The sequence below is a fragment of the Salmo trutta genome, chromosome 12 (assembly GCF_901001165.1).
Source record: "Salmo trutta chromosome 12, fSalTru1.1, whole genome shotgun sequence".
NCBI classification, from domain to species: domain Eukaryota; kingdom Metazoa; phylum Chordata; class Actinopteri; order Salmoniformes; family Salmonidae; genus Salmo; species Salmo trutta.
Window position 1 is genome coordinate 53,727,759 of NC_042968.1, and position 15,616 is coordinate 53,743,374.

Sequence of the window (15,616 nt, forward strand, 5' to 3'; positions counted from 1 at the left end):
CATTCAGTGTCAAACATACAGTGCATTCGGAAAGTATTCAGACCCCTTGACTTTTACACATTTTGATGATACAGCTTTGTTAAAAAATAACTAACTTAAAAATAAAAAATCCTGCTCAATCTACACGCAATACCCCATAATGACAAAGCAAAAACAGGTTAAGACATTTTTGCAAATGTATAAAAAAATTATAAACTGATAACAAATGTATATAAGTGTTCAGACCCTTTACTCAGTACTTTGTTGAAGCACCTTTGGCAGCGATTACTGCTTCGAGCCTTCTTGGGTATGACGCTATAAGCTTGGCACATCTCCCATTTCTTCTCTGCAGATCCTCTCAAGCACTGTCAGGTTGGATGAGGAGTGTCGCTGCACAGCTATTTTCAGGTCTTTCCAGAGATGTTCGATCGGGTTCAAGTCCGGGTTCTGGCTGGGCCACTCAAGGATATTCAGAGACTTGTCCCGAAGCCATTCCTGTGTTGTCTTGGCTGTGTGCTTAGTGTCGTTGTCCTATTGGAAGGTGAACCTTCGCCCCAGTCTGAGGTCCTAAGCACTCTGGAGCAGGTTTTCATCAAGGATCTCTCTGTACTTCATCTTTGCCTCGATCCTGACTAGTCCCCCAGTCCCTGCCACTGAAAAACATCCACACAGCATGATGCTGCCACCACCATGCTTCACCGTAGGGGCGGTACCAGGTTTCCTCCAGACGTGACGCTTGGCATTCAGGCCAAAGAGTTCAATCTTGGTTTCATCAGACCAAATAATCTTGTTTCTCATGGTCTGAGAGTCTTTGGGTGCCTTTTGGCAAACTCTAAACTCTTCTTTACTGAAAAGTGGCTTCTGTCTGGCCCCTCTACCATAAAGACCTGATTGGTTGGTTGTCCTTCTGGAAGGTTCTCCCATCTCAACAGAGGAACCTCCCTGACCAAGGCCTTTCTCCCCGATTGCTCAGATTGGCCAGCTCTAGGAAGAATCTGGGTTGTTCCAAACTTCTTCCATTTAAGAATGATGGCCCCTGTGTTCTTGGGGACCTTCAATGCTGCAGAAATGTTTTGGTACCCTTCCCCAGATTTGTGCCTCAACACAATCTTGTCTCGGAGCTCTACGGACTATTCCTTCGACCTAATGGCTTGGTTTTTGCTCTGACATGCACTGTCAACTGTGGGACAGGTGCACTCCAATTCAGTTTTAGAAACATCTCAAGGATGATCAATGGAAACAGGATGCACCTGAGCTCAGTTTCGAGTTTCATAGCAAAGGGTCTAAATACTTTGGTAAATAAGGTATTTGAGAAAAAAAAATCTAAACTGTTTTCGCTTTGTCATTATGGGGTATTGTGTGTAGATTGCTGTGGAATTGTTTTTAGTTAATCAATTTTAGAATAAGGCTGTAAAGTAACAAAATGTGGAAAAAGTCAAAGGGTCTGAATACTTTCCGAAGGCACTGTATGCAAAATGAGAGAAAATCAAAGTGGGCAAATATTGTTTCACGGCACTGTACTTGTGACTTACAAAGTCCCTTTTATATGTAAAGACTGTGCTCCTAGTCAACAAGGGGTGCTGGTAAGTTTTCCAGCTTTAGTTGTTAGCGTCCCAAAAGTGATTAGAGGAAAAGGCCATGTGCTTTAGATGTGTGATTTTTTTTTTTACCAGCTTTGTAAAAAAATGTAGTGACTTTTTAGACTCACTGAAAGGCTGGGTAATGCAATGCTGCTGTGGTGAAGTCAGAAGAATCAATAGTCCCAGACTAGGATGAGCTAGCAAACATTCAAGATCATCTTTTATTCTGAAGCTGGAGTAGAGAATTAGATGTGATGCGAGTGAGATGGGATGCATGACTCACTTCCTGAGGCTCTGAGCCTTGCCCCTGACAAGGAGCTCATCTATTGTATGTGCTATGACCTAATGGTGGAACGCATGGATAATGTTTGTTAGTTTCCTGATCTCTTCCTCCTTTGTTGAGAGCAAATACCAAGCGTTTTAGTTTGTCTGCTTTTTATGAGGATGTCTTCTGTGTGAGCTGGTGACTGCCAAATTCTAATTTCACTGCTATCATCATAGCTGAGGCTAGCTCCTTTTGTTTTAGAAGAGGTTGGTTACTTACAGCAGTCTGACTAGACAGACCTATTGAGGCAGTAGTAGAGTCTCTTATAGCTCAATTAATTTGCTGTTCATCCCGCTCTCCCTATGCCTGTCCCCACATTCCCCCTCTCAACTGCCCCCTGGCAGCGCCTCCCTGGTCCCCCACCTACGGGCGTTGACGACACCCGAGCCAACTGACAATACCGACCCTTTTTTAATTTCCTAGAATCTCTCATCTCCTCCTCCAATAGCCCAGTGTACTTGCCACTGCCAGAACCCATCGAGGCTGCCGAGTCATTGTTAGGAGACACAGGCAGGGAGCACCTGGACCATTGTTACTCTAACTTCCGCGATGCATACAAAGCCCTGCCCCACCTCCTTTCGGCAAATCTGACCACGACTCTATTTTGATCCTCCCTTCCTATAGGCAGAAACTCAGGAAGTACCCGTGCTAAGGATTATTCAACGCTGGTCTAACCAATTTGGAATCCACACTCCAAGATTAGTTTTGATCACGGTGACTGGGTATATGTTCCGGGTAGCCTCAGAGAACAATATTGACGTATACGCTGATTTGGTGAGTGAGTTTATAAGGAAGTGCATTGGAGATGTTGTACCCACTGTGACTAAAACCTACTCTAACCAGAAACCATGGATAGATGGCAGCATTCGTGCAAAACTGAAAGTGTGTACCACCGCATTTAACCATGGCAAGGCGACTGGGAATATGGCAGAATTCAAACAGAGTAGTCATTCCCTCCACAAGGCAATCAAACAAGCAAAATGTCAGTATAGAGACAAAGTGGAGTCGCAATTCAACGGCTCAGAAATGAGACGTATATGACAGAGTCAACAGACAATCACGGATTACAAAAGGAAAACAAGCCACGTCGTGGACACCGACGTCTTGCTTCCAGACAAACTAAACACCTTCTTTGCCCGCTTTGAGGATAATACAGTGCCACCGACGCAGCCTGCTACCAAGAACTGTGGGCTCTCCCTCTCTGTGGCCCACGTGAGTAAAACATTTAAACGTGTTAACACTTGCAAGGCTGCCGGCCCAGACGGCATCCCTAGCCACGTCCTCAGAGCATGCATAGACCAGCTGGCTAGTGTGTTTACGGACATATTCAATTTCTCCCTATCCCAGTCTGCTGTCCCCAAATACTTCAAGATGGCCACCATTGTTCCTGTACCCAATAATATAAAGGTAACTGAACTAAATGACTATTGCCCTGTAGCACTCACTTCTGTCATCAAGAAGTGCTTTGAGACTAGTCAAGGATCATATCACCTCCACCTTACCTGTCACCCTAGACCCACTTCAATTTGCTTACCACCCCAATAGGTCCACAGACGATGCAAACGCCATCACACTGCCCTATCCTATCTGGACAAGAGGAATACCTATGTAAGAATGCTGTTTATTGACTATAGCTCAGCATTCAACATCATAGTACCCTCCAAGCTCATCATTAAGCTTGAGGCCCTGGGTCTCAACCCCGCCCTGTGCAATTGGGTCCTGGACTTCCTGACAGGCCACCCCCAGGTGGTGAAGGTAGGAAACAACATCTCCACTCCGCTGATCCTCAACACTGGGGCCCCACAAGGGTGCGTTCTCAGCCCCCTCCTGTACTAGCTGTTCACCCATGACTGCGTGGCCATGCACGCCTCCCACTCACTCATCTAGTTTGTAGATGACACAACAGTAGTAGGCGTGATTATCAACAATGACGAGACAACCTACAGGAAGAGGGTGAGGGCTCTAGGAGTGTGGTGTCAGGAAAACAACCTCTCACTCAACGTCAACAAAACAAAGGAGATGATCGTGGACTTCAGGAAACAGCAGAGGGAGCACCCCCCTATCCACATCGATGGGACAGCAGTGGAGAAGGTGGAAAGTTAAGTTCCTCGGCGTACATATCACTGACAAACTGAAATTGTCCACCAACACAGTGTGGTGAAGGTGCAACAGCGCCTCTTCAACCTCAGGAGGCTGAAGAAATTTGGCTTGTCACAAACTTTTACAGGATCAGCGGAGTGGATTGAGAGCATCCTGTCAGTCTGTATCACCGCCTGGTACGGCAACTGCACCGCACACAACCGCAGGGCTCTCTAGAGGGTAGTGAGGGCCAACCGTGCTGCCCTGTTCTGAGCCAATTGTAATTTTCTGAGTTCCCTTTTTGTGGCACTTGACCACACGACTGAACAGTAATCCAGGTGTGACAAAACTAGGGCCTGTAGGACCTGCCTTGTTGATAGTGTTGTTAAGAAGGTAGAGCAGCGCATTATTATGGACAGACTTCTCCCCATCTTACCTACTGTTGTATCAATATTTTTTGACCATGACAGTTTACAATTCAGGGTTACTCCAAGCAGTTTAGTCACCTCAACTTGCTCAATTTCCACATTATTTATTACAAGATTTAGTTGAGGTTTAGGGTTTAGTGAATGATTTGTTCCAAATACAATGCTTTTAGTTTATGAAATATTTAGGAGTGCCGTGCTTGTTGAATGTCCTTCCCTATAAGCGTGCTGAAAGTCTGTCAATTTGTTTACAGTAAATTAAACTCAGCAGAAAAAGAAACGTCCCTTTTTCAGGACCGTCTTTAAAAGATAATTTGTGAAAATCTAAATAACTTCACAGATCTTCATTGTACAGGGTTAAAACACTGTTTCCCATGCTTGTTCAATGAACCATAAACAATTTATGAACATGCACCTGTGGAACGGTCGTTAAGACACGAACAGCTTACAGACAGTAGGCAATTAAGGTCACAGTTATGAAAACTTAGGACACTAAAGAGGCCTTTCTACTGACTCTGAAAAACACCAAAAGAAAGATGCCCAGGGTCCCTGCTCATTTGCGTGAACGTGCCTAAGGCATGCTGCAAGGGGGTATGAGGACTGCAGATGTTGTCAGGGCAATAAATCGCCATGTCCGTACTGTGAGACGCCTAAGACAACGCTACAAGGAGACTGGACGGACAGCTGATCGTCCTCGCAGTGGCAGGCCACGTGTAAAAACACCTGCACAGGTACAGGATGGCAACAACTGCCCGAGTTACACCAGGAACGCACAATCCCTCCATCAGTGCTCAGACTGGCCGCAATAGGCTGAGAGAGGCTGGACTGAGGGCTTGTAGGCCTGTTGTAAGGCAGGTCCTCACCAGACATCACGGGCAACAACGTCGTCTATGGGCACAAACCCACAGTCACTGGACCAGACAGGACTGGCAAGTCGCGATTTTGTCTCACTGGGGGTGATGGTCGGATTCGCGTTTATCATCGAAGGAATGAGCGTTACACCGAGGCCTGTACTCTGGAGCGGGATTGATTTGCAGGTGGAGGGTCCGTCATGGTCTGGGGCGGTGTGTCAAAGCATCATCAGACTGAGCTTGTTGTCATTGCAGGCAATCTCAACGCTGTGCGTTACAGGGAAGACATCCTCCTCCCTCATGTGGTACCCTTCCTGCAGGCTCTTCCTGACATGACCCTCCAGCATGACAATGCCACCAGCCACACTGCTCATTCTGTGCGTGATTTCCTGCAAGACAGGAATGTCAGTGTTCTGCCATGGCCAGCGAAGAGCCCATTGAGCATGTCTGGGACCTGTTGGATCGGAGGGTGAGGGCTAGGGCCATTCCCCCCAGAAATGTCAGGGAACTTGCAGGTGCCTTGGTTGAAGAGTGGGGTAACATCTCACAGCAAGAACTGGCAAATCTGGTGCAGTCCATGAGGAGGAGATGCACTGCAGTACTTAATGCAGCTGGTGGCCACACCAGATACTGACTGTTACTTTGGATTTTGACCCCCCCCCCCCCCCCCCTTTGTTCAGGGACACATTATTCCATTTCTGTTAGTCACATGTCTGTGGAACTTGTTCAGTTTATGTCTCAGTTGATGCATCTTGTTATGTTCATACAAATATTTACACATGTTAAGTTTGCTGAAAATAAACGCAGTTGACAGTGAGAGGATGTTTCTTTTTGCTGAGTTTAGCATTGTTTCTGGTCAAACACTATTTTTCCCAAAAGTTTACCAAGGTTTGGTAAAAGGGTGATTGGTAGGTAGCGGAAATACTTTAGCTTCCCTCCAGGCCTGAGGGCTCACACTTTCTGGTAGGCTTAGATTGAAGATATGACAAATAGAAATGGCAATATTATCTGCTATTATCCTCAGTAATTTTCAATCCAAGTTGTCAGACCCCGGTGGCTTGTCATTGTTGATAGACAACTATTTTATTTTTTTCACTTCTTCCACACTCCCTTTACGGAATTCAAAATTACAATGCTTGTTTTTTTATAATTTATACTTTGATGTGTGGTGTCAGCGTTTGTTGTTGGCATGTCATGCCTACGTTTGCTAATCTTGCCAATGAAAAAATCAATAAAGTAATTGGCAATATCAGTGGGTTTTGGGATGAATGAGCCATCTGATTGAATGAATGATGGAGTTGAATTTGCCTTTTTGCCCAAAATGTCATTTAAGGTGCGCCAAAGCTTTTTTCTATCATTCTTTGTAGTTTATCTTTGTTTCATAGTGTAGCTTCTTCTCCTTTTATTCAGTTTAATCACATGATTTCTCGATTTGCAGTACGTTTGCCAATCGGTTGTACAGCCAGACTTATTTGCCATTATTTTTGCCTCATCCCTCTCAACAATAACTTTGTTCAGTTCCTCATCAATCCATGGGGATTTGACAGGTTTTTTTTTCTTAATGTGTGCGTGGTTATTAGTAACTGGAATAAGTACTTTCATAAATGTGTCAAGTGCAGCATCTGGTTGCTCCTCATTACACACCGCAGACCAACAAATATTCTTTACATCAACAACATAGGAATCACTACAAAACTTAGACACTTTTTAGGCCCAGCCTTTCGAACTTTTTCCTAGATATGGCTACTATATTGTGATCACTACATTCAATGGATTTGGATACTGCTTTAAAGCAAATTTTTGCAGCATTAGTAAAGATGTGATAAATACATGTTGATTATTTAATTCCTGTGCTGTTTGTAACTACCCTGGTAGGTTGACTGATAACCTGAACCAGGTTGCAGGCACAAGTTACAGTTTGAAGCTTTTTCTTGAGTGGGCACCTTGATGAAAGCCAGTCAATATTTTAAATCACCCAGAAATATACCTCTGTTTATCATATACATTAAAAAGCATTTCACACGTTATCCAGATACTGACTGTTAGCACTTAGTGGTCTATAGCAGCTTCCCACCAGAATGGGCTGCAGGCTGGGAGGGTCCTGGGACACATAGATGGAACAACGTGTATTTGTATTGGTGGGCCCAGAGAGACTGACTTGGTGGGACAGCCACCCACGTCACTGCATTGTCTCTGCACAGGAGGGATGCTTCCTGTGTTTGACCTTCTCCTGCTGATACGAGGACAGATTAATCAGTGTCTGTGTGAGAGAATAAATGTTCTGTAAAATGAAAATCTAGTAGATTGTTTCTAGAAATGAATAAACATGGGTGAACCACAGTTTAATTCAGAGATATTGTTAGTCAGATGTCTTTCTCCATTGTGCATGCTGACCATAGCGGTCTGTCTCATTTTGTTTACAGGAGCCATTTGAGGATGGCTTCGCCAACGGGGATGAGCTGACACCGGCCGAGGAGGCCGCAGCCAAGGAGGCGGCCGAGCCTAAGGGAGCGGTCAAGTTCGGGTGGATCAAAGGGGTGCTGGTGAGTGGTCAACCGACAGACTCTGTTTTACCTTTTGCATCTCCTGAGAGTCCTCCTGCTTACCTTTTTGTTATGTGACACAATGTGATGTTTGCCCATCAATATCCCTGTATTTCGATCTCCATCTCCCCCTCCCTTTTTATGTGTGTCTTTACTTTCTGCCGTTTCTCTTTGACCCCTGCATCTACATTGCTACTGCATCATAAGCACTTCTCTTTGTAGATATGACATTGTAGGGAATGCATTGTCCACGAGTTATTCTTGAACACAATGTTCAATGGCATGGACGGAAATCCTGACTTGGTGTACATGTATTTCAAGTCAGGATTTTGACCATAGTATATTTTTCTGCCCTCTCATTCAAAGTACAGAGAAATTCCTTCATGACCCCACAATCAGGCTAGGCCTCTTTTAGTATTAAGTTGACGTATCATTCAACTTAAGATTCCCTTGGCTGTTTAATTGTATTTTATCAGTCCTGTAGCAGTCAAAGAGGAACCTCAATAATTGAGATGTGAGTCGATCACTGTAAAAGGAATTTATATCTTTGATGATAATAATCAATAATCAATTCGCCTTGACTAATGCCCAAGGTTTGTAAGACAATGGGTTAAAATAATTAGGCAAGGACTCAGCTTTCTGCAAAAGGTATCTGTAGCTTTTATTCAGAGAACGTTCTCCCGTCCGGATAACAAAACAGTCATTATATAGTTCTTGCTTTCTTACGCACATGCATTTACACACACTGTTGGTGACCTGTCTCCCCCACAAACTTCTCACACTCTTTATCACTCCCCTGATCTCGCCTGTTTCTTTCCCTCAAAATAAGAAATGCTTTGAAGCTTCCACTCCCAGGAACATATGTCTCCTGGTGTCCCTCGTAATTGCATATACACATTCCTTTCCCTATCACATGGTTCCTGAACTTTCTAGAACTAATCAAACTTATCTATCCCTACATTGATCATTACATTTATTATTCATTAACCATTCTGTATGACTAATAATTCATCATGGTCTATTGATTCATTTACCTTTAATAGATAATTCTCTTATCAATCACATTCTACTCAAGATTCTGTGCAACTAGCAAGAAATTATTTGGTGATTAATCCTTCGTGGTCTGTCCAGGCCATAAAATGTTTCTGAGAGTCTAGTGTAAGAATCTGTCAGGGTTGTAGGAATTTGTCACACATTACATTTTTATTTATTTAACCTTTATTTAACTAGGCAAGTCAGTTAAAAACAAATTCTTATTTACAATGACGGCCTACTCCGGCCAAATCCTAACCCAGATAGATGATGCTGGGCCAATAGGACCCTATGGGACTCCCAATCACGGCCGGTTGTGATACAGCCTGGAATCAAACTAGGGTCTGTAGTGACACCTCTAGCACTAAGATGCTGTGCCTGTCTAAAATGTAAAGTACTTTTAACTACATTCATGACAGCTAGTAGAAACTGTTTATTTCAAGCCATTTCTTCTTTGTTTGAAGTTTTCAGTTCTAACAGATGATGTGCAGCACAGTTAGTTCTTTCTCAGACAATCTCTGTTTCTTGTTACCCAGCTTGTATTTTGACATGTAAAAGCCTCCCTTCCTTTCACCCATCTGACTGTTTTAATAGCAGCAGAAACTTGTACCACATTTATTTAGGGCTGTGACAGTCATGGAATTGGGATGACTGTTATTGGCCAGCCAAATGACCGTGGTCACTGTAATATCCGTTAGAATAGCATGTGTTGCCATAGAAATACAAATAATAGAACAGGTGTCCCCATTCAAGTCAATGGTGACATAATAGGTGGACTGACTGCCATTGCGAGTATACCCATAAAAGCAAAGCAGGAAGTAAAGCAGGAAGCGTACCCATCAATATTTGCTGCATTATCTCACGTCAGATGGTGACGCTCGTCCCGTAACCGATTTGTCTTGTAGGACGTAGAACTCGTATTCAAATTTGAATATTGATCATCCACTGACTTCCCTAGTTAAATAAAGGTTATAAAAAAATTAAAAAATGCTAGCTTTCGTGCCCATAGTCAAACTTCAGAAATACTGTTCATTTGAAGCACAATATTCCTTAGCTAGATGTAAAATGGGGCGACTAAGACTTCCTCACCCCCCCCCCCAAAAAAAAAGAACAATTATTGACATTTATTGTTTTATCTTAGATCTTTGATGTCACCTAGGTAATATTTTTGGATGTTGTGGCAGTCCATTGTAGCCGGACTACATTTGCTCAATCCCATTGTCCTTTGCGAGATACAAGACCGATCAGTGCAGGCGGAATCATACCATGGAAATGATTGCATCACAATACCAGGTGGCCACTGCGAGTGTACCCATGAGTTTACGTGTGAAATTGCCAGGGTTAGATGTTCCAAGCACATTCTATTTCTGCTGCTGCAACAGGGAGAGGGGGTGTTGCCTAGGCAACTGAAGACTTGTTTGCTACAACACCTTAATTGTTTCAGCAAGGAGCAACAAAGTTTCATCATGTTGTTAGGAGTCCATGTTACTGAAGAAACCTTCCCTGTAGCTCAGTTGGTAGAGCATGGTGTTTGCAACGCATGGTGTTTGCAACGCATGGTGTTTGCAATGCCAGGGTTGTGGGTTCGATTCCCACGGGGGGCCAGTACGGGAAAGAAAAAAAAAGAAAAAATGTATGAAATTAAATGAAATGTATGCATTCACTACTGTAAGTCGCTCTGGATAAGAGTGGCTGCTAAATGACTAAAATGTAAAAAATGTCAAATGAAACGGACTCAACCGTACAAATGCCTGGCTGTCCTGTCTTAAGTTCGTTCCAATTTTTTTTTAAATATGGTTATGACTTTTGATTTTACTTTCATGACGATCTTCATCCATAACTTACACGGTAATTGTGCCAGCCCCACTTTTGTTCTGTATTCCAAATTCTGACTAAAAGATTCCTGGTGGGTATGATACTAATCAATGAGTTTATTATACTACTCAATTACAAGATATTTGCACTGAAATGGATGAAACTGTGGTAGATACTGATGAATGTTCTTTGCGGTTGACAGTGATTTGATTTTAAATTAGGCTGGTCATTAAAAGTTAACTTTTTCCTTACATCAGCCTTGGCCAGGTTTTCAAATGTTATCTTTTAAAGAGAAGGGCTTCAATCAGGACTTAAATCACTGTTTAAACATTTCTTCTAACATTAAGTTGCAATCTTGGTGCTCGTAGCAATTTTTAAGACAAGTCGATGACATGGCGAAACTGCTACTTTCACTAGGTTTGGAATTTTACCATTAACATTCATTCAGGTAAAATTGTGATTGAATCCTGCATCAAGTCTTGGACATCTAGTGGATTCCCACCAGCAATGTTCCACGGCCAGGTTATTGGAAAGGGCTTTGTTGAGTGAAGTGTTCCCATTACCTCACATGCATCCTAACTGCCACCCCTTCCTTTGTGCAGGTGCGCTGCATGTTGAACATTTGGGGCGTGATGCTCTTCATCCGCATGTCATGGATCGTGGGCCAGGCGGGAATTGGTAAGACTACACCATGGAGTAGATCTTGGGAGTTAATGTGAATTACTGTTTTAATTCACACACAATGTCACCCCGAACCCCCAGCCACCCCACCAAACCACCCCTCTTTCTCCCATCACCTTTTGACCATTTACCATCCAGATGCTAAATGTTGCCACACGTCAACACATGCAGGCAACTGTCACACACTAGCTTGTCGCTACGATTCACAGGCCTTCTAACACTAACCCATGTGTGAATATGAGTGAGAGGCTCAACAAGCAAATGGGCTGCTTATTGATGCTCATTATTGCAGTTATTTGCCTCCTAGGAGTTTGTAGAAATGTTAATGCTGATTTTGTTTTGTCGCTAGTTAATCATGTCCTCCATTTTCTTTCAGTTCTCTCCTGTGTGATTGTTCTCATGGCAACAGTTGTGACCACCATCACCGGCCTTTCGACCTCAGCGATTGCGACTAACGGCTTTGTACGAGGAGGTATGAACCTTTGCATCTTTAAAGGTCCAATGCAGCCATTTTTATCTCAATATCAAATAATTTCAGGGTAACAATTAAGTACCTTACTGTGATTGTTTTAAATTAAAATGGTCAAAAAGAAACCTGGCTTCATAGCGAAGATCAATTTCCCAAGCCAGAATTTAGCTAGGACTGTCTGAGAGTGAAAAAGAGAGATTGTGCAAATGAACAAAGTTGTGATGCATGCTTTTCTGAAGGAAGAGCAGCATTTGTACATGGAGCAGAGGGGAGAAGAAGGAGAAAAAAAACGCTAGTAGGAAGCACAGGGGGAAAAAAACGGAAGCTGCACAAACAACTCATCCAGAACTTTGACTTCTGGCAGAAAGCCATTAAGATATCTGATGGCAAACATTTAGTATTGAATTGCATAAAAGTGTAACTTCATCACCTCGTGCGCCACAGAACAGATACTTACCGACATATATTTAAAACGCTATGGACGCACCAGCTCCTGCCGTCTCCCATGGTGGCATCAACAGCACAAACCATCATTCTGTTACCAAACTTGGCATCTGCAATGTTCTTCAAGTAAATGTGTTTGTGAGGTTGACCATGCGGTTGGATTGGAACAGTGAGGAGGCATACGAGTAAGATGTGTTTTTTCTTGCCCAGAGTAAGGCTTTTATTAGCAAACGTGAAGATACTAAGCTGGCAACTGTACAAGTATTTACAAAAACAAACAGGACGAGTTAAGACTAATAAACTCAAAAGAAGAGAACCCAGGCTCCAATCATGCCTGTAAACTGGGCAGCATGCCTACCTGTCTGTCTTGTCTTGTCCAAACAACAACAATAATGACAGAGTTTAAATAATACATTCCCACAATGCACTAGCCAATGGCAGGAAGAACTGACATAATGATCAATTAATAACATTCACAATGCAGGAAATGTTCAGTTCATAAACATTTTATGTATTCATACCAGCACACATGTTAATAAATGTGCTTCTCATGAATCATTAATTGTTTACAATGTCTGGTTATTTATAATAAGGCTTTGAATTAGGTGACGGAGGACATAAGGACGGAAATGTGATGAAGTGCGAAGGAAAAGCACTAAACAGTTATAGGTTTACCACCTCCCTTGAAATGAAGACTGTCCAAAGAATGTAAACACAAACACTGGGGTTTTGCATCAGGGTACTCTGGTATAGGAACAATAATAGCTTTGTGGCATTTTACCTGACCAGAGTACTGACATTGCATTGCAGTAGGCCTACACAGGTAGAACACAAGCATGAGCAACATCACCTGAAATAATGAGAACTTGAACTATGTATGATTATTCATCTTGAACATCACTCCCGGGTCAGAAAACAGACCCCCACTGACCTGCTTGGTTGTTGAGAGCATGTCCACCCTTTTTGGCACAGTCATCGTTTGTAGAGCAGGCGAGTCAGGTAAGCAATGTTCAGTTTATACTGCCAGTAAGACAGCAGAACCCAGAACAGGATCAGACCCCTCTCCAGCTTCAGACCTCGAGCACAGCTCAGTATTGTCAATTTCAGTAGGAAATAGTATGAGAGGCTCTTCACTCTTACCAGCAACCGGCAGAGACACCACCTCACTGCCATCCATCAACTCCACAGTAAAGGCTATGGGTAGCTACATAGCATCAGCATCAGAACCCTGCAGCTCCTCCTGAGTCTCTGTCATCACAGCCTGCAGCACAGCTGGTGCAGTAACAGTAAGCTCTGCGCACTCCTTTCCTTCTGTGGACTGAAACACCGGAACCATCACCGGCTCAGAAACAGCCCCTTCCATTGGCAGGTTAGAAACATCACACCGCTGCAGCTCAGACTCACTGCCAGCAGGGAGCAGTAGATCAGGGACAGGTAGCTCAGGGACCTCACCAACAGACAGGGAAAGCTCGTCCTCTCCTCCAGGAGTGGACAGCAGCACAGGAGACAACAGCTTGGACATCGGAACCATCACCGGCTCAGGAACAGCCCCCCCTATCGGTAGGTCGACCTCCAGCACCTCCACTAAGAACCGTTCTACCTGGCCTAGCCTCGCTAACAGATTTTTGGCTGGGTAGGCAAATACTTAGCGCTGCCACGGCTGTGGGAAGTCCTCGATGATGCACTCCTCCAGCTCAGCAGTCGCCCAAATTTCGGCCTTCAGACAGAACCACGAGTAATTAGCCGCATCCTGCGACTCCCCTGTCACGTTGTCGACCTCCATCTTGTAGAATTAGTCTGCACTCCTCACTGTGACGGAATTGATCCCACTTTTGACATTTGTGAGGTTGACCATGATGTTGGATTAGAACAGTGAGGAGGCATACGAGTAAGATGTTTTTTCTTGCCCAGAGTAAGGCTTTTATTAGCAAACATGAAGATACTAAGCTGGCGACTACAAGTATTTACAAAAAACAAACAGGACAATGAACAAAAAGGTAGGCCAAAAACTCTAAAGAAAACCCAGGCTCCAATCATGCCTGTAAACCCAGCAGCATGCCAACCTGTTACCTGTCTGTCTTGTCCAAACAACACTAACGCACAGGGATTAAATACACATTCCCACAATGCATCAGCCAATGGAAAGAAGACATGAACAATGAACAAATAACATTCACAATGCAAGAAATTCAATAAAACTTGTTCAGTTCATAAACATATCTGTATTCATACCAGCACACATATACTACATGCGGACATCTGCTCGTCAAAACATCTCATTCCAAATTCATGGGCATTAATATGGAGTTGTTGGGCGATTAGTCCTGGCTCGCAGTCGGCGTTCCAATTCATCCCAAAGATGTTTGATGGGGTTGAGGTCAGGGCTCTGTGCAGGCCAGTCAAGTTCTTCCACACCAATCTCGACAAACCATTTCTGTATGGACCTCGCTTTGTGCACAGGGGCATTGTCATGCTGAATCCGGAAAGGGCCTTCCCCAAACTGTTGCCACAAAGCTGGAAGCACAGAATTTCTAGAATGCCATTGTATGCTGTAGCATTAAGACTTCCCTTCACTCGAACTAAGGGGCCTAACCCAAACCTTGAAAAACAGCCACAAACCATTATTCCTCCTCCACCAAACTTTACAGTTGGCACTATGCATTGGGGCAGGTAGCATTCTCCTGGCATCCGCCAAACCCAGAAGGTGAAGCGTGATTCATCACTCCAGAGAATGCGTTTCCACTGCTCCTGAGTCCAATGGCGGCAAGCTTTACACCACTCCAGCTAACTCATGCTCAGCCATGGAAACCCATTTAATGAAGCTCCCGACGAACAGTTCTTGTGCTGACATTGCTTCCAGAGGCAGTTTGGAACTCGATAGTGAGTGTTGCAACTGAGGACAGACAAATTTTACGCTTTTCAGCACGTGGCAGTCCCGTTCTGTGAGCTTGTGTGGCCTACCACTTTGCGGCTGAGCCATTGTTGCTCCTAGACGTTTCCGCATCACAATAACAGCACTTACAGTTGACCGAGGCAGCTCTAGCAGGGCAGAAATTTGACAAACTGACTTGTTGGAAAGGTGGCATCCTATGACGGTGCCACGTTGAAAGTCACTGAGCTCTTCAGTAAGGCAATTCTACTGCAATGTTTGTCCATGGAGATCGCATGGTTGTGTGCTCGATTTTATACACCCATCAGCAACTGGTGTGGCTGAAATAGCCAAATCCACTAATTTTGAAGATGTTTCCACATGCTTTTGTGTATATATTTTTATTTATCCGTTATTTTACCAGGTAAGTTGACTGAGAACACGTTCTCATCTACAGCAACAACCTGGGGAATAGTTACAGGAGAGAGGAGGGGGATGAATGAGCCAATTGTAAACTGGGGATT

The 15,616-nt window shown here is 43.8% G+C and overlaps 1 protein-coding gene across 2 annotated transcripts in view; it reads left to right on the top strand.

Annotated features, from left to right (window-relative positions):
- The window catches only part of LOC115203784 (solute carrier family 12 member 2-like), a 99,370-nt gene that overhangs the window by 35,958 nt on the left and 47,796 nt on the right, over window positions 1-15,616 (top strand). For both annotated transcript variants that reach the window (XM_029768767.1, XM_029768768.1), the window contains exons 2-4: window positions 7,663-7,782; window positions 11,232-11,307; window positions 11,687-11,782. In XM_029768767.1, the coding sequence (XP_029624627.1) occupies window positions 7,663-7,782; window positions 11,232-11,307; window positions 11,687-11,782 (292 nt within the window). The remainder of the gene's footprint in view (window positions 1-7,662; window positions 7,783-11,231; window positions 11,308-11,686; window positions 11,783-15,616) is intronic.